At 35.5% G+C, this 19,953-nt stretch overlaps 2 protein-coding genes across 2 annotated transcripts; both read left to right on the top strand.

The window, feature by feature from the left end:
* Positions 1 to 8,568: 8,568 nt before the first annotated feature.
* On the top strand, positions 8,569 to 13,074 carry LOC110918147 (choline-phosphate cytidylyltransferase 2). The gene is made up of 8 exons (XM_022162508.2): positions 8,569 to 8,953; positions 10,226 to 10,339; positions 10,536 to 10,631; positions 11,302 to 11,344; positions 11,448 to 11,603; positions 11,718 to 11,786; positions 12,480 to 12,590; positions 12,691 to 13,074. The coding sequence occupies exons 1-8, from the start codon at positions 8,808 to 8,810 to the stop codon at positions 12,850 to 12,852; spliced, it is 897 nt and encodes a 298-aa protein (XP_022018200.1). The 5' UTR covers positions 8,569 to 8,807; the 3' UTR covers positions 12,853 to 13,074.
* A 156-nt stretch (positions 13,075 to 13,230) lies between these two features.
* LOC110919000 (IAA-amino acid hydrolase ILR1-like 5) lies at positions 13,231 to 19,307 on the top strand. Its single transcript, XM_022163280.2, has 6 exons — positions 13,231 to 13,323; positions 13,618 to 13,773; positions 13,879 to 14,188; positions 15,274 to 15,311; positions 15,648 to 15,752; positions 18,415 to 19,307. Exons 1-6 carry the CDS (start codon positions 13,231 to 13,233, stop codon positions 18,787 to 18,789), a joined length of 1,077 nt encoding a protein of 358 aa, XP_022018972.2. The 3' UTR covers positions 18,790 to 19,307.
* The last annotated feature ends 646 nt before the right edge of the window (positions 19,308 to 19,953 follow it).

Here is a 19,953-nt window from a genome sequence, read left to right as displayed (position 1 = left end):
CAAAGTTACAGACCATAATTGTTTAAAAAACATCAACAACCACAAAAAAATTGGGCTCCGGCTATGTCTAGAAGTTTCCTTCATCGCCCAATCCTGCAGCTCAAGCCTTCGCTGCACCATCACCACCAGCTCCACTTGCCTCTGCACCCTGATCCTTGCCAATATCACCACCCTCAAGCATCGGGACCTCCTCAGCCTCTTCATCGTCCTCCAACTCTGCCAGCCTCGCCTTCCAGCCCTCCACGTCCCATGTGCTTTTGTCGAAGGCAGGATCCTGAGCTTCCGCAGCCATCTGCAACTGGATCTTATACATGGTTATTGCAGCAGAGACCTTGGCTTCCTGGGTGATATCATGCTTCTCATAATCAAAGTTGATCAGCATTTTGGCAGCATCATCCTTGGTAGCCCGGAGCTCCTTCTCAAGATCAGCAATCTTGAGATCCTTCAGCACACCCATTTGTTGGAGGTCAGCGATTTGGCGGTCTTGATCCTCAACATGGCCAACATAAGTCTCTATTTCAGCAAATTTCTGCAAGGAAGACAAGGCATAACATCAGAAACAAGTGATCCTCAAAACTGTCAGGATACACAAACAGGGGCAGTGATCCTTACCTCATTAAAATAATCCAGAAACTGTTGGCGGAGCAGGGGCAGACCTTGGAGATCCTCGGCTTCAGAGGCCTTTCTCTTCTTTCCTTTTCCCCTAATAGGTGCTTTAGGGGCCGACGCACTTGGGCTAGCAGGAGTCTTCTTCCTTGAGGATTTGACATTAGTAAGATCAGCAATACCGAACTTGGAAGCAGACTTAGAGGATTTTCCAGCACCTACACAACCAAAATAAGATAAGTATTCTAATTAAACTTGAAAATCCTACATAGAATTACTTTCTAAATGAGGATACTTACTTGACATTGTGACAGAGGCAGAGGATACTTTTGGGAATCCTGGGTAGCAACTTGGAAAGTTCTTGTCTCCGGATCAAGCTTCTTGAAGGCCAAAAGTCTCTCTTTTGCAGCGGGTGTCAACTTCAGACGAGAGATGGAGATAGCTGCACAATAAACAAGAAAATATCAGTGATCCTCATCCTAAGGAACAGGTCTTATGATGATCCTTCCAGGATCCTCTATCCTACCATGAGTAGCCCACTCTTTGAGCAGATCCTTCCCATCAGGGATGGTATCTCTCCTAACAAAAAAGAACCGTCGCTTCCAGTTCGTGTCGTTCTTGGTAACTTTGAAGACAGGGTGATCCTCCCCAGCTTTTCGCTTAAACAAATAGCGATGGGATTCGAAAGTGGTAAGATCATACATCTCAGCCAGCTCCGCCATACCAAGATCTATCCCCTCTTGTTCAATGATCCTCTCAAGGGTGTATAACACCCTCCAGATCATGGGCATAGCCTGGATATAGCAGATGCCGGTAAGAGAGAAAAAGGATTGAGTGAACTGTGGGAAAGGATACGAATATCCTATCAAGAACGGAGTAACCGGGAAAGCTACCCAAGTATCAGAAATAAAATCACTCAAAGCAGTGGGGGTAAAAGACTTGAAGAGAGTGTTCGCCGGAAAGCATTGACGGATTCTGTCGATCTGAGGATCGGTAAAACAGCACCTCTCGGTGGGAGAATCTTTGATGATCCCTTGACCCTTCAAGGGGCTGTTCTTCTTAGGATCCTTATGCGGGGAGTTCCGGAGCAACATCTTTATAGAAGAATGGAAAGAAGAAGAAAAACAGAGCAAAAGAGAAGAAGATGAGAAGGAGAATACCTGGTTGATCTTCCGAATACGGTTATAAAGGGAGTCGCTTTGAATTTAAATGCATTCGATCCTATCCCTATTTCTATTTATAATGATGATTCGTGCAGGGTTGTCACTTCCGTGACGTCAGATCGCAACGGATAGTTCCATAATAACGGCTATATATCCGTTAAGTCAGTTAGAGATAAGACCGGCAAAATATAACTCGTTTATATTAGATAAATACTCCTTATATTTTGGGGGCAATTGTTAGGGCTGGATTTTTATGACTTGTGATCCTTACATGTGATCCTAATCAGTGATCCTTGTTTCTTTGACAGATAGTGATCCTCAGAAGAGTTCCAGGGACAGGATCACGGACCATCCTAGGGATCCTCATACTAACGATTGTTCTCTTTGGGTTTAATGTTATCTTGCAGGAATTTCGAGTAGGATCCGCTCTTAGCAACGTAAACAAGGAACCTATCACGCTACTTTGGCATATGCATAATCAAAGATGGACGTTATAGACAATATGGAAACTCAGCACAATTTAAGGGCGATAATTTAGGCTAAATTTACTTCTATTCTTGAATGGGTAACGAGCTAATAGTTAGGTTATTTACCTAAAATACGACCACACACACTTGTATAAGTAGCACTCTTCCACATTCGGAAGACACAACACATTTCTCACACGCTTTAGCATACGATACTATAGTGATCCTTGTACCTAGCTCGTTACCATCCGAAGTTGTAAAAATATTGTTTGTTATATTGAAGCTTGGTGATCGGTAGTTGCCATCACCCGAGGTTTTTTATGCCGGAGATCATTCATTGATCAAGGGCTTTTTCCTCGTATAAATCCTTGTGTCACTTGCATATTTTACATTAAAGTGATCCTTTACTTTATTCATCAAACCAAGCATCATTCCCCGTTTACATAGAGTTTGGTTGCATTATCCTTGTGTGATTTTTGACCAAAACACAAGGCTTGTTTCGAAAGTTTTTAGTGTGGCACTTCTTTGGATTGGGACAGTATGGTAACTTCATGCAGCAATTTATTTACACTATCAACTGTATAAAAGTGTTTTTAATATGATATGTTCTATAATTCTTTTCAGCAAGTGCACTATCATTTTGGTGGCCTAAGAATTAATCTGAATCTTTATCATAATGGCAAATTTTGCTTGAGCCTTCTAAACACTTGGGTTGGTTCCAAAAATGAGAAATGGACACCTGGTGTACTTAAACTTAAAGTCAAAGGCTCAACTTGTGATCCTGGAAGAACCTCCTAAGAATATGGAAGATCTTGAACATCGGCTAGAGTTTTCCTTCTATCTTTGTTAATCTTGATGATAATGAAAAGATGAAATATTATAAACTTTACCTCACATACTAATTAAATAGTTGACTTATGGAGTGGGAATTTAAAGTACTTATATTGATACCTGAGCCTCCAACTCGGTTATTCTTTGTAAAGATCTTTCTTCTATACATGCATGTTTTTTGTATTCTTCAAGCAATCCAACTGATATCTCAACTCAGCCATCTCCTGAGTTAACTCTTCAGCTTCTTCTTAATTTTTTTGTCCTATAGTTGTTCATGCCAACAGTAAAATTAACCAATAGTTGTGACCTGTTTGTTATATCCTATCACTTAAATGTTAACTTACCTTCAGCTGGTTCACAAGAAGGTCATATTCATGTAGTTGAGCTTCATATCCATTTGATTCCTCATCTTGATTTCCGAAACTTCATTGCTTTCAAATGCATTAAGCTTCTCCCTCAATGCATTTGAAAACTATGAGGTCTGGAGCCATGAACTCTGGTGTTCCTGAGAAGGAAACAAAATAATCCATTATTATTATGCGATACAAATTACAAATCAAGATCAGCATTAACTTTAACTGTTTGCAATTATGACAAATACAACACAAGTGTGATCATATCTTCCTCTTGAAACATGGATAAGGGCTTGGTTTTATAATACGCAAGCCACACCGAGGCAATAGGGTCCCCAGAGCCAAGGCGAGAGACGCACGCATCATATACGGGAGGCGCAAGTATTTATATAGATTCATTTATGTATATTACAGGTTTCTATCGTACCAAAAATTTAGATAGAAATAACCTCTATCTACAATTAATATATAAATATTAAATAACCTCTATGTACCACCAAAAAGCTATAAATAACCTACCTCGTTGTGGTTTCTACGTATTCAAGTTTCAATTAGGTTACAAGTTCCAGGTATGATAAGCAATGATGATTCATATCTCACAAAAGGCTATATCTACAATTTAATATATATATATATATATATATTATATAAATAACCTCTATGTACGACCTAAAAAGAAAGCTATATGTACAACCTCCGCCCTCCGGCGTACGCCTAACACACGCTTTCTTAATCTAAGGATAGGAGACTTACCAACACAGCGGGCTATGCGATTTATGGAGGATAGCTGCTAGGCCCAAATCACCAATCTTAACCTATCCTTGATTACCATTAATAAAAATATTATCACATTTAAGATCTCGATGAATCACAGGCGGATCATGGCTATGAGGATACACCAATCCTTTCAAGATCTGCCTACACCAATGCTTGATCACATTGATATTAACCCTTCTATGCTTCTGCCTATATACCTAACCAAATTAACAATACACACAATCAATAACTTACTTTCCGAGTTTAACTTAAAACACTATTTGCAATCATTTAACCTGAACTTACTGTCTAAGTGTGCCAGAAGTAAATATGAGGTCTGGAAATAATTATATAGTCTATTAAAGGAAACCGGGTTAAGCATGCTATAAGCGACATATGAACATTAGTGTTTGTCTGCAAATGGACTTTTTTGGTCAAAATTTTCTTAACTAAAACAAAACCGATCCCTTGTTGGCCTGCAAAACCTGAGTGTTTATCGCCAACTTGCTCTACTGATCCAAGCTTGTCCCTAACACACAAAATGCAAGACATGGACTATAACAGTACACCATTCATAATCACAAAATAATGCATCAAGAACATAATTTTTTTGATGGCATTGATAAAAATCTAAAAATTTTATATAATCACTTAAAAATATACAGATCAAAACTCATAGAGACAAACAATGAAATACAAACATACATGCTGATAAAACCTCATCGGAAAAGGTAAAGAGCCAAAACATCTCCGATCATTATATGAGTCGACCTATAGAAAAAATGAAGACAAGTAGACGAAAAGGGCTTACCGGAATTCTCGTCGGAAACCTAGCCAACTTCACCTGAACACTAATTCAAGGCTCTAAGATTGCGGTTGTTTAAAATCACCTTTAAGTCTCCGATTCTTTCTCTAGATCGTCCGATGAGAGTCACCGGTACCCTCGTCGGAACCCTAGAACCCCCAGCCGTCATTATCGGCTTCAGCTACCACCGATAACATTATTGTTGTCATACTATCATGCTCGTCTACCACCGCCTTCTACCATCGTTTCACCGTCTTAACCACCACAACCCACCACCGGTCTGACCGATGGCGAAGAGGGTGACCGGCAGAGACGATGGTCGGTTCCTCCGTCACCGCCGCTCCCCCCCCCCTCTCTCTCTCTCTCTCTCTATCTCTCCCTTGCTATAGCTGCACACTCTTTCTCTATCTATCTCTTTAATCTAGGGTTTGAACTGGGAGCGGTGGAGGCGAGATGTTCAAAGCTATGAAAAAGTAAAATTTGTACAATAACCTTAATAACTGTTCATTCCCTTCTTCTATTAATATATAGTAATTTAAGTGGTATGTCCAAAAATTATTATTGCATCGTCCACTAAGATATTTATGGGTACCAACCTCTGTCACCGCCACGTTTGTATTTCCGCTGCGACGTTTTTGGGGTGTGGCATTAACTAGTTTTCTCCTTGATTTTCAAACGGCTACAACTTATTCATACGTTAATATTTAAAAAAAAATACACGTATTAACGAGCATTTCATTCTTTTTAATTCGAGCAACATATTGCTATAGTGTTCTTAAAAATAATGTACAGGACTTTGAATACCCATTACGTGATTACGTGATTTCGAATACCTAGTACCCATTACATGATTTTGAATACCGGGTACATGACTATGTGATTTTTTAATACCCATTACGTGATTACACATTCAATATGATTTTTTATAAGTAATGTTAATACAATTATGCTTACTACGTTATTACACATTCAATAGTAAGATCTTGATTTTTTATGTTTTATTACGTGGTTAAATCTCTAATATACGACATTATGTTGTTATTATAGGTTGGTTTGGCTAATGTTTTGTATATAATTTATCCTTAATACGTGACTATACCTTAAATATTAGGTATTCCATATAAATATTATGTATTACATGTCTTGTTTATACGTAATTACGTAATCACTCAGTAGGGTTTCACATAAATATTATAATGAAATCACGTAATCACGAAACGGATATTTAAAATCATGTAGTCATGTAATAATACATAGTCTACTATTGTTATGTAATTATGTAATCACTTAGTGGGCTTCACATAAAATACTATAATGAAATCAAGTAATTACTTAATGCGTATTCAAAATCCTGCAAAATTTTAAAAAAATATATATCAATAGGTTGCTCGAATTAAAGAAAATGAAATGCTCGTTAATACGGTGTGATTTTTATAAAAAAAAACATTAACCTATGAAAAAGTTATAGCCTTTTGAAAATCAAGAGGGAAGTGGTTTTATAAGAAAACAATATTGTATTTTCCTATTTTACCCTTTCCCCACTTGATCTGTTGTTTTTAGTTATGTTAATTCTATATGTGGGGACCACTTTATCTCAACCATTGATCTTGCAAATCAATGGCCAAACTTCTCTTCTACACTTCGTAAACTTCTTTCCTATTGTACAATAACTTTTCTCAAATCAATGGCCAAACTTCTCTCATACACTTCGTACACTTCTTTCATCTTGTACAATAACCTTTCTCGTTAAATATATTTAAAAAAACAAGTAGAACAATAACAACATTTATCATAATAACAAATTTATTTATAAATAAGAACAATCATCCTTTTACGATACAACTTACATCTAAAATTTTAAGTTTAACGTTATTTAACTTAATAATTACTTCTGTATAATTATCAAAAATTTATACTATCTATTTAATTTAATCGTATGCAAAATATTCTAGGCATTATGATTAATCACTGAACCTATTAAGCTTATATAGAACTGAGAAAATAAAACTATAAAAAATATAAAATATGTTGTTCACACCGTGTTAGTTCAAAAGTCTCCATATCCGCAAAAACTTTCTATGTTTCCTTACTCAAGTAGTCAACTATCTAAAACCACAAAAACTCATTTTCCCTGGACCAAAGAGCTATAAAAAAATTCGCTAAAAGTGTTACAATTACCAGATACATATCAAAACAAACGCGAACTGAAAAACATTATAATAACCATTTCAAATGAATTGAAAACCCTAATTTTAACCAGATATTAAAGAAACCAAAAAAATCAAAGAATAAAATATATGGGAAACAAAAAATTACCTAGAAAGTGTGGATTTACAAACATACAGCCTCAAGTACCAGATTTGAATGATGGTGGTGATATGATTCAAATTAACATCATAAAAAACATCCCTTTCTTGAAATCGATAAACAAAGAAAGTTGGTTGTGATTTAGGGTTTCTCAAATAGACGTCGTGAGATGAATGAGAAGAAAAAAAGAATAAGAAACACTTTTTAATAAATAAAATCAACGGCAACCAAAAATAAAAATATAAACTAAAATGCAGACCTGTCAACTGAACTGGCTCCGCATCAACTTGGCGGAACCCTAGCCTTTGTTGCTTGGAAGCGGCGGCTAGGGCATTTTGGCCCAGTTTCCAGATCTGTAACAAAAAACCTCATCAAGAACAAAAAGCGAAGATGAACAAAAGAAGATTACGGTGAATGAACAACACTATAAATTCCTAATTTAAAACAAAATTAATGTATAAACTAACCTTCATAAGTAAACAATAATCAGTAGGGATGAACAAAACAGAAGATTTGCACAAACGAAAGCAAATATGTGTATTAAACGCTGGAGTTGTTGATCGACATTTGTTCTATTTTGTTGTGATGGAGGCGATGATTGATCTAGAGGAGAAGATGGATGAAGGAGAGGCTAGGGTTTTGAAAACTAACGTGTCTGAATGAATGAGGGGTTTGGAAAATTAGGTTATTATTTTGCTTATATACTCGGGTCAAGATTCCGGGTTTGGGTACTTCCATTCGGATCCCGTGTAAAAAAACATGTCTCCCACATTTTCCCGCCAAAAATCTAGTGAGGTTACACCACAACGTGACACGTGTCCCAAACCTTATTTGTTTATTATATATATAGATATATAGATATACATGACGCAAAATTTTGTTTGGAAATTTGAAAGCATCTCAAAAATATAGTTTTATAATTGTTAAATCTTCTTTGTTAACTATTTAATTTTTTATTTATTAAACCCGTATAATAAACGGAATTATAACCTAGTGTATAATATAAGAGAAACATGAAAAAAATCGTAAGTGTGATACAAATAATTTCATATTTGTTATTTATCACATGTATAAAACTAGTTTTGACATTTAATTATTTAATAATAATAATAATAAATAGGTTTTTGTTTTTTGAATAGGTGGCGTTATTTTATTTGACGAGAACGATCTATAGTTTTGTTTGGTTCGATATTGTATAGCTTCCTACTAGAAGATGCTTTTGAAATTATTTTCATAACTTATATCATTACGTTTTATATCATTGTGGCCATTCAATTTTTTTTAATTTTTTTTATAACAAATAAATAAATATTTTATTCAATGACATTGGGTATAATTTTTAATACGTGTCAAGAACGTTTCAACTTGGTCGGCAAAATCAACAAACATTTATTTATATCAACAACGAACAGATCCACACGCTGTTTGTACACAGAAGCTGATAAGTTGATAACTGTCTGAAAACCCTAGAACCAACACGATCTGATCAGAAACCCTAAGGGACGATAAAAGTGCTTTAATGGCAGATGATCAGAAGCAGGAGCATAAGCAGAGTATCTGGATGCTCGATCCGCCAACCGATCGGCCGGTTCGTGTCTACGCTGACGGCATATACGATCTGTTTCACTTCGGTCATGCTCGTTCGCTCGAACAAGCTAAGAAATCGTAAGTTCTCGTTACCAGTGTTGTGATTCTCGATCGATTTGATTCGGTTTTTGTTGGTTGTTGATGGAATCAGTTTGTGTTTTGAGATTTGAAGTATTTGGTTGAAAATTGATTGTTTAGTTTAGTTTGATATGTTGTTAGAGATATGCTAATTTTGTGAAAAGTTGGAGTTTAAAGTGGTTGAAATATGTAATACATGAAATTGTAAATTCTCGTTACCTGCTTCGTGATACGCGATCGATTTTATTTTATTTTGGTAATGATTGTGTGTATTGGTTGTTGATGGAAGTTTTGTGATGGTTTGGGGTTTTATGATCTGCTGCTGTTAGGGTTTTGTTATCTGATTTGAATGATTTTTATAGAAAATTGATTGTTTACTTTGATAAGTCATTAGAGAAATGCAATTTTTTTGAAAAGTTGGAGCTATAGGTTTGGATACCTAGCAGCTTAAAGTGGCTCAAAATCTTTAATAAATTAGAAAGTTTGTATTCATGAGAATAAGACATAGGTAATTAGGAACTAAACGGTCCTACCTTGAGGGTGGTTATATTCTGCTGAGATGTTAGATATCCCCTTGAGCTAGATTAGAAAGATTTTCATGTTCAGAAGTATTGCAGTAATACCTTGGTCCTTGATATGATTTTCGGGACAATAATGGATTGTGCAGGAAACTTGGGATAGACATAAATAATTACATAAAGATATTAAAAGATTAGTCATACTGTTGTGGAACATAAGAATTTGACAAATTTTTGAGGGAAGTCATTTGTGAGATTGAAATTATGGCTCATCATGTTACTGAACTAGAATCTTTACGAAAGACAGTCACATGGATCGTTAAACATCAAACTCCTAATTATGTACAGAGCATGCAACCTTGTCTTTACTTATTGTGGATCTTGAACATCCTATTATTTACTGTAAAATACTTATGCTAACACCCTATCATTATTTCATATAAAGTGTAACTTTGATTAAGAAATTAAATTCTAACTTAAATGTAGTACACTTTTCTTTTCCTGATAGCTAATATATCACTTCAGACTTTAGAAATGACTCGGCGGTATCCTATTAACAATAAATGATCCGTCATTCAAGTTATCTGCAGTATTAATGTGCAGAAGAAACTGTCTTCTTTGTATGTGTCTCAATTCTTTTTTTCCTTATTTCTGTTTGGTTTTAGTGAACCTGCTTTCTGATTTTAGAATAAAATATGCTAGTTGAAGTGTATGTATTTTGTAACTTACCATTTATGTGCAATAATCAAAATAGGTTTCCAAACACTTATCTGTTGGTTGGATGCTGCAACGATGAGGTCACTCACAGCCTTAAAGGAAAAACAGTCATGACTGACAAAGAGCGCTACGAATCCCTTCGTCATTGCAAGTATGTTTGATCTGTAAATTTATTGGATATTACCGTACTTATTTTTCGTATAATGAGCCATGTATATACACTTGAAGTCGTTTACTTGAACTGAAACCTATTGGAGTACCTTTATTGGTACTTCATGCATAAGTGTTGCTTTTATCGAAGGCAGTTTGCTATTTGAAGATTCATTCATAAGTCTACTTTTATGCAGGTGGGTTGATGAAGTTATCCCAGATGCCCCTTGGGTTCTTACACAGGAATTTATGGATAAACATCGAATTGACTATGTGGCTCATGACTCTCTACCGTAAGGTCAACCTACCCTAAACTGTAATTCATTTGTTTAACATTCCCTAGGCATTCTATGTGCTAAAGGAGTAGATGACAAAAAATATATTACCAAAGTAAGGCTTTATATCTCTATGATTCAGTCGTAAAATGATAGTTTCGTGTGTTATCTTTTTTTTTTTTTTTTTTTTGAATTTCATCTTTCTCTGAAAATAGCATATTGGAACTAGCTACCCCTGTTGTATGGAGACTTCTAAATTAGATATGATTTTCTTTAGATTAATACATAGGTGTGCTATACATGTACCAAATGGGAAATCACTCTTTAGAAGTACAGTTGACCGTTTTTGTTATTTTAATGCATACAAGTGTATACACATACACTATGTATGTATGTGTGTGTATATATATATAGGGTGAGGATCCTAAGAGAACCAAGTTATTTGAGAACTTGAGAGAACCACAATCAACCAAGTAAATTTTTTTCCAACTTATTTTATTGTAAAAATAAAATAAAAAATGGAAAAAATCTATGTAGATTGGTGATATACCTATCTGTAGCATGCAATTGTACACATAGTATAGTAGATATATGTATGTATTTTACTATGTACGTGTATGTAACCCGAGTCACTTTACTTTCACTTTGTGTGATGTGTCTAATTGCTTTTGCTTTCTTGAACATTCAGTTACGCCGATGCAAGTGGGACAGCAAATGATGTGTATGAATTTGTAAGTTTTGACATTGTACAATATAGCATTCAACATGAAGCCCTGCATCTTCTTTCCATATTACAAATTTCATCTTCAACTTAACAATGTTTTTTTAAAAAAGGTCAAATCTATTGGACGATTTAAGGAGACCAAACGGACAGAAGGTATCTCTACATCAGATATAATCATGAGAATCGTCAAAGATTACAACAATTACGTGATGCGTAATTTGGATCGAGGCTACTCTAGAAAGGACCTTGGTGTCAGCTATGTGAAGGCATGCCCTTGTTTTTAACCTCACCGTTGGATAGTATTAGTTATATTCCTATTGTGTATCACATATCCTATATTGTCTTCATGTGCTTATTTAGGATGATGTTTGATGTACCAGGAAAAGAGGCTGAGAGTGAACATGAGTTTAAGGAAGCTACATGAAAAAGTAAAAAAGCAACAAGAAAAGGTGTGTCCTTATTGTTTCTTTCCATGCTCAGCTCGGCTCGTTTAACTTATGAGAGCTTGAGCTCGGCTCATATATTGCTTATATATCAACTTATTAGATTTTTTATGTATATATTTATAGTTACTTATATATATATTTATAATTATAATTATAAATTATACATTTTAGAGTAAAAATGTCATTTTCGTCCCTAAGGTTTGCCACTTTTGCGAGTTTCGTCCAAAGGTTGCCATTTTCATCCGACTCGTCAACTCCATCCATTTTTTAACGATGAGTCAGGGGTATATCCGTCATTTAATCTTTGCCATTTTGATATAAATAAACAAAACAAATATTAGCTAAAATTATGAAAATGCCCCTGACTTAACGTAAAAAGTAGAATGGAGTTAACGAGTTGGATAAAAATGGCCAGATTTCATACCTTTTGGATCCAGACGCGGAAAAACAAACCTTTGGACGAAAGTCGCAAAAGCGGCCAAATCTCAAGGACGAAAATGGCATTTTACTCTAAATTTTAATATACTATTTTTGGACGAGAGCGCCTATTATTTTCAATTTTCAGATGAAACGTAAAGCCCAAAAAAAGAGGAATGGGGATTTTGAAGTTTGTTTTGGGTTCTTATAGCGTCTGTTCAATAAAATCTTCACCGTCGTGGTCGATGATAATTTTTTTTCCACTTTCTGGTACCGCAGATCCATATAGTAGCAAAAACTGCAGGCATGAATCATAACCTCTGGGTTGAGAACGCTGACCGTTTGGTTGCTGGCTTTCTCGAAAGGTTTGAAGAAGGCTGCCACAAAATGGTGAGATCTTCATTCACACATATATGCTAAATGTGTTAACAAATGTTATATCAATAATAATTTAACCCGTGTTTAAAAAAAACATTCACTACGCTCTCAGGGTACGGCGATCAGAGATCGAATTCAAGAACAGTTGATGAAGGGAAACATGGGAGGACTCACATACGAATTTGATGATGACGAGAGTGAGTATTATTATGACTATAGCACCGAGGAAGAAGAGTCCTCTGATGGAGGTGAAGTTGAACCATTATCACAATGAAGCTCGTTGTTTAGTTCTTGAAGTAATAGCCTTGATACAGTCGGTATATGTAAAGGGTATGTATGTGTGAGTAGGTAATGACTTGGTAATGGTAACATAGTTTTGATATAAGTTGGAGATATGTTTATGTACTTTATTTAAGAGTGAATTATTATTTTCATTCGTGTGGGTTGTCAAGGATCTTTGTTTCGGTTTCAACATATGTGGTTTCCGTTTCTTATATTTCAGGCACCAACACTATTACATTTTATTGTTAAATGGAAGAGTATAACCATAGTTTTACTCTAGATACATGTTAATGTGTAGCAGCTACAAGAGTTAAATATGATTTTTGCGCTTGTGATTTGGTCAAAATAACGGTTTTGGTCCATGTACCCGATGGCGGGTACTGGTTTCATAGCGCAGATTGGCACTGGGTCTCCGCTGATTGTAGCTCTTCGAGTTGACATGGATGCCTCCCTCCCTTTGCAGGTATATGCGCTTTGCATATTGTTACAGCTCTTCTAGCTAACATGTGCAAATATAAAACAGAATTCACATCGTTGTTACTTTTAACTTCAGATTATCCCTTTGTGATCCAACTACAGGTATGGGTGTCAATCAGGTCGCTTTTCGAGTTCTCGAATTTGAAAATTTAAAGCCGGATTTGAATTCGAATAAGATTCGAAAAATCTACACAAATAAACTTAATACCAGTCAAAACACAAAATTCATACACAAATCTCAAACAAGTTTTTAAAAATAAACAAAATGTATATTATTTGAATCCCGGTTATTCTGGTTCGGTCAGGTCGGGTCAAGATTCATAAATTCGGTTCAGATCTGAGATTCAGTTCCAATAACGACCCGGTTCAAGTTTCTAGTGGTGTGACGCATCTTGGTGCTGCTAAGTTACTTGATCAAAGAAAGGACAATCTCAAGGTATGTCTTTTAACAATTTCTCATTCTTAATGTCCTTCTGGCAGCCATTTCGTCCCGCTTATTAATATTAATTCCTATATCTTAACGTAACTATTTTATTTTAAGGGAACTGTTCAACTGATTTTCCAACCTGCCGAGGAGGGAGGCGCGGGTGCATCAAATATGATAAAGGAAGGTGCACTTAGTGGCGCGGAGGCCATATTTGCAATGCATGTTGATTATACAATTCCCACAGGAATCATTGCCACCCTTGCAGGACCAATGATGGCTGCTGCGGGCTTCTTTGCGGCTCGAATACATGGTAAAGGTGGTCATGCTGCTGAACCACACAACAGTGTGGACCCCATACTCGCTGCATCGTCTATAGTTTTGGCCTTGCAACAACTCATCTCTAGAGAACTAGATCCTCTTCTAAGTCAAGTATGTGCTACCAAGTTTTCTTGTTTTCATAACACAGAATGATTTCTTTAACTCATATAACGGATGAAGCTGAATCTTGTACAAAGCCACATAAATATAACCATTTGATGTTACAGTTTGATTTGGATTGTGTTTAAAGCAAAATCACCAAAATGGCCATCTTCACCAATGAGTTTAACAAACTAGTCTTGACTTTTTAAAATTTCTAATGAACCAGTGTTCGACAAGTGTCCCTTGACGTCATAGTTGTCAAAAGCGCAAAGGGCGCGCGCCTAGGCGCTCGGACGCAACGAGGCGCGCCTGGTGGTAGCTTAGGCGCAAAAATGGGCTTTTTTTTGTAGAAGCGGTGCTCAGGCGCAAAAGGCGCGCAGCGAGGCGAGCCGAAGCTGAATATCCAATTGATGTTGATGGAAGTTCTGATGAATTTGATGATGGTCTTGATGATTGATGATGAACTATAAGTTTAAATGTTTTAGTAACCGCAAACGTTTGTATAAGTCCTAGTAACTTTTGGTATCACTACGTGTGTATAAGTTCTAAACTTTTGCTACTAACCATTAGCTACAAGATCTTAAATGGCATATATAATAGTTTTTTTTTTTATTTTATATGTGGAATCTTATTTATTTTCAAAGCATAACATATTTTTTATATTTTTTTCTCTAGGTGTGCTTTTCTTAAAAAAAGCCCACGCTTTTTTTGCGCCTTGCGTCTAGGCTCCGGGCGAGGCTGATGCGCCTCGCCTGCGCCTTGCGTCTTTGACAACATAGCTTGACGTAGATTTCAATCTTGGCGCAACAGATGCCGTGTGGAAGGTTCTGGGTGGCTGAAAGAATTTCTTTACTGAAAATAAGAAAAGTCAAATGATATTTTGTAAAAGAAAAAGTCAAGGCTATTTTGTCAAACTTGTCTGTCAAAATGGCCTTTTTGGTGACTTTCCATGTGTTTATCACTAATAGGTTAAACAGGAAAATGGGAAAGTAGCATAAAATGTAATTGGTCAAATGGATCAAAGACCACATAACTTTATAATTCTTTTTATACAAGCCTACCAGTTTAATGTTTATATTTGGAATCGAGTCTACGTGCTATCGGTTACTTATGTTAAGGATGGCATAGTTGTCGATAGCGAATAGCGACAAGGCACCTATAGGTTACGTAGCAAATAGCGACAACTATTTTATAAGTAGCGATTACACTAGAAAAAGAATTTTGAAAATTTTTATATGTATATTACATCAAAATACCCTTGTATATATGCTATTTTACATGTATATTTAACAAAAACCTATAAATCCAACAATTTTATAGCTATATCTAATTGCTATTTACATCAAAAAAAAAAAAATCTCTATCATCGCTATTTGTCGCTATGACCCATATAGCGTCACTACGTCGCATGGCTACATAGCGCGCTATAGCGGTCGCTATAGCCGTTATTAACAACTATGAAGGGTGGTGAGGCGTTAAATGTTATTCCAGCGTATGTTGAATTAGGGGGAACACTCAGGAGTCTTACAACCGAAGGCTTGCAACGTCTTCAGCAAAGGGTAAAAGAGGTATCTTCTACTTGCCAAAATGTCACATTGTTTACATTTTATACTTGTTATTACTATATATACCATTTTACGTTTCATAAGACACTAACACGACACGAAAACAATCATGTTTTGGTGTTGTCATAGTGAACATGTTTAGTAAATGGATCTACAAGTTGATTTGTTTATTAAATAGGTCATGTTTTAATTGACTACGTTAACATGTTTAATTAAAAGGAAAATCATGAAAATGGCGATTTTAACTACGGACTTTGAAAAAAATAGCCTTTAACCTTGTTTTACCAAAATATCATTTGACTTTATTTTTTAAAAATCTAGAAATTCTTCCAATCAACCATGACTGACATTTCGCAATATGCCGCACCAGATGGAAGTCTGTTGCACCAACAAAAAATATTATTGATCCCAAAAAACCAATCTTTATCTAAAATGGTAATTGATTTCAACAAAGATGGAAAATAATGTTCAGAATCAGAAATCAAACTTTAAAGAAACCAAAGTACAAAATTTTCAAGTTTTATATCACTTTGAAAAACTTACAAGGTGATTATGAGATTATTGGCTATTACAAACTACTACTTAAAGAACTCTATATGAGTGAATCATAAATGGGTAGTGGAGTGTGTAGGATGCTTTTAATGTAAGGCACAACTCATTTACTCTTCGTTGATTCTATTATCTATTTATAGAGAATGTTTGATATGAATAAACATGCAATTGACCTGTGAAAAGTATGTTTTTGACATATTCATTGAATCTGTTACTCCCACTAGTCGTCTTGGGATCTATGCAAACTTTATCTAGTATGGCAAGTGGGATTATTAGAATTCTGATAACTTCTTATCAGATTTCTGATGAAACTGATTATCAGATTTTTGATGATCTGATATGATAAGATCTGATGATAATCATCATATTGACCAAAAACTTCTGATCCAATCTTGTTTGTAGAATGTAGATGTTTATCTGATGTTCCATTGATGTCGATCCTTCTTTAACTTGTCCTTCGTCAATCATCTTCTTTAGGTTTGACCTGTTGACTTGTTCAACATCATATCTAATCAAGATGATCAGATTCTTCATCATTTTTTCTTCAACACTTACACAAATGAACAATAGGTTCTAACAATTTCCCCCGAAGTGTTGTAAGTAAAATGATCAATCAAACAACCATTTCAAAACAACTGTTGTCCATACTCCAAATACATCAAAAGAAATAAAACCATTGTTTTTCAACAGAAAAAATAATTATAATATTTTAGAGAGTGAGTTTATCTATGGGCTTCAACCATTTTTTCCAACTGATCTCATATTTCCTTTGTTGATGCACAATCATCCACATGAGAAAATATGACATTTGGAGGTGCCATAATCAAAAGTGATTTGGCCCTTTCATTAGTTTCCACCAATATCCTATCATTGTCGCTCCAATGTTGCTCTGTTTATAGAACCCATGATGTAGGGATTGCTGGAGACTAGTCTAAGGATCAACTCTTACTTCAAGAAGGGGTATACGTAGGTCTCTCTCAATGGATTGAAATAGAGCTCGATCATGTCCATTAAGAAAATTGATCATCCTGATTCTCCATTGAGGGTACTCCTCTCTGACTAATGTCGGAGGCTTTGACATAGACCCAATATTGAAGGCACTATTCCTTGATTTAAAGTTTGCCATTTTGAGTTAAAGTTTTAAACTTTGAAAACATAGTATACTGAAAGATATACTCGAGCAATTGATTGAAAATAGGTTATTCAATCTTTAACTACAATGGTAATTGATTTCAATAAAGATGGAAAATAGTGTGCGGAATTAGAAATCAAATTTTCAAGAAACCAAAGCACAGAATTTTCAAGTTTATATCACTTTGAAAAACTTACAAGTTGATTGTGAGATTATTGGCTATTACAAACAAAAACTCAAAGAATTCCGTATGAGTGAATCATAGGAGGGCAGTGGAGTGTGTAAGATGTATTTAATGTAAGGCACAACTCATTTACACTTCGTTGATTCTATTCTCTATTTATAGAGAATGTTTGAAAGGGATAAGATTATACGATATTTTTTTGGAACGATATTTTTAAGAAATTATTATAAAAAATAAAGTTTCAAAGGGATACGATTAAAAAAATGGGAATTTAAATTGGGAACATGTTATGCCAGATGAGAATATGCTTCACCGTGGCTAGTTTGAAAATTTTGAAACTCAAGGTTATTTGTCAAATGATTGGGTCAAGAATCAAAATGATTATTTTGGTGATAAATGGGTTAACAAGGTCATGTTCGGGTTATACGATTTCAAATGTGTGCGGGTTATGGAAGATGTTTATGACAAGAATAAATGTAGACAATTCAACGAATATATATATATATATAGAGAAAGTATAATGTACTTCAGGGCTTAACCTACATTAACATACATGACAAAAAATATAACATGCGTTATTATCATAGAACGTGCGTGATTATAGTCCCATGCGTGATTATGTGGTCCCATGTGGTCCCATGCGTGATTATGTGGTCCCATGCGTGATTATACCCCTGATCCAACGGTTACCATTGTCTCCTACGTGATGTATGATAAGGCTTTTTGTATGTTAACCTTACTCTATATATATATATATATATTTATGGGTCAATATACTGGATTGTGTTTTCTGTCAGGTGGTTGAAGGACAGGCAGTTGTTCATAGATGCAAAGCTTTAGTTGACTTGAAGCAAGACGAATTCCCCCCTGTTCCAGCCACCATCAATGATGAAGCGTTGATCAACCATGTGGACAAGGTGGGTTCGATGTTACTTGGTCCACATGGAGTCAAGGTGGGACAAAAGGTCATGGGTGGTGAGGATTTCGCTTTATATCAGCAAGTGATCCCTGGAGTTTTTTTTCGAATTGGAATACGTAATGACGTTATTGGTTCAATCCACCCCATACATTCTCCTTATTTCTTCCTTGATGAAGATGTTCTTCTCATTGGAGCTGCATTACACACAAGCATTGCAGAGTTGTATCTCATTGAACATCAGTCCCCTTCGTAAAAAAAAAAAAAAAAAAAAAAAGCATTCACTTGTGAAATACTTAATAAAAACTAACAAGCACATTTATGTGAGTAAGAAAATTTGAAGCTTGAAGAATAAGAATGATTACTATTATTTTCTATGATTACACTTAGAAAGAAATTCGTCAAAGGTGTAGAAATACATTGTATATAACTTGATCTCTTTTGATAGGAATTAGGTGTGTGCTGCTTCATTCAAAATATATTGGGAGTATATTGATCCCCATGGTATCAAATGAGGAGTTTGTTTGTCTGCAACGTGAGTGGGCTAACGTCCTTTGCCTCGCGCCCGCATTTCACCAAGTCTAATGCCCCTATGGGCGGTGTATAACGCCCCTCCACCGGCCACGTGGAGGGAGCGTTATACCATAACACTTGGTCTAATAAAAACACTCTTCCGACCTTCAAACAACCAGAATATTGTGACAAACACAAGTAGTTTTTTATCATACAGATTCATAAGTTGGACGGCAAAGTTTAATTTCATTCAGTTTGTTCAATACCCTAAATTGTAAATGTCCGTGTGTGTTCAGGGGCAAGTGTTTATAATTTGTCTTTAGGGGATTCATGAATTGAGAAGTGTGTATTTTTGTAACGAGTTTTCTCTTTAACAGATAACAACTCGAGTGATGTACAATCAGCTCAATGTTATTGGTATATACAACTGTTGTTATTGTTAGTTGTATTATGTATATTTTCAAATATAGAATTGAGTTATTGTTAATTGTATTGTGTGTTTTTCAAATACAGATTTGATGAAGATAAACTTTATCCTTATAGCATATGAATTGTATATAAATCAATGTAAAAGTAAATATTGAATTAAATCTGCGCTATTGAAATTATGATTATTAATTGATTAAGAGGAATTTACCAAAATAACCAATAATAAGTTTGGCTTACCAAAATGGTCACCTTATGCGTCGTGGAGCAGGGCATCACAGATTACGAGACACTTTTTACGTCTGCAGGGTTGATTCATGCGTCCGCCAATATATAAGTGACACGTGTCTCAATGACATCCATGCGTCCCATGCCTCTGTGAGTTATCCCATGCGTCCGTGACTCATCTCATGCGTCCGTGACTCATAAAATTTACTTTTAGCGAGATTTGAGGCATCCCATGCGTCTGTGACTCGTCCCA

The sequence above is a fragment of the Helianthus annuus genome, chromosome 15, assembly GCF_002127325.2.
Source record: "Helianthus annuus cultivar XRQ/B chromosome 15, HanXRQr2.0-SUNRISE, whole genome shotgun sequence".
Taxonomy (NCBI): Eukaryota; Viridiplantae; Streptophyta; class Magnoliopsida; order Asterales; family Asteraceae; genus Helianthus; species Helianthus annuus.
The sequence above is the reverse complement of the archived record's forward strand: the minus strand, read 5'-3'. Positions and strand labels throughout refer to the sequence as shown.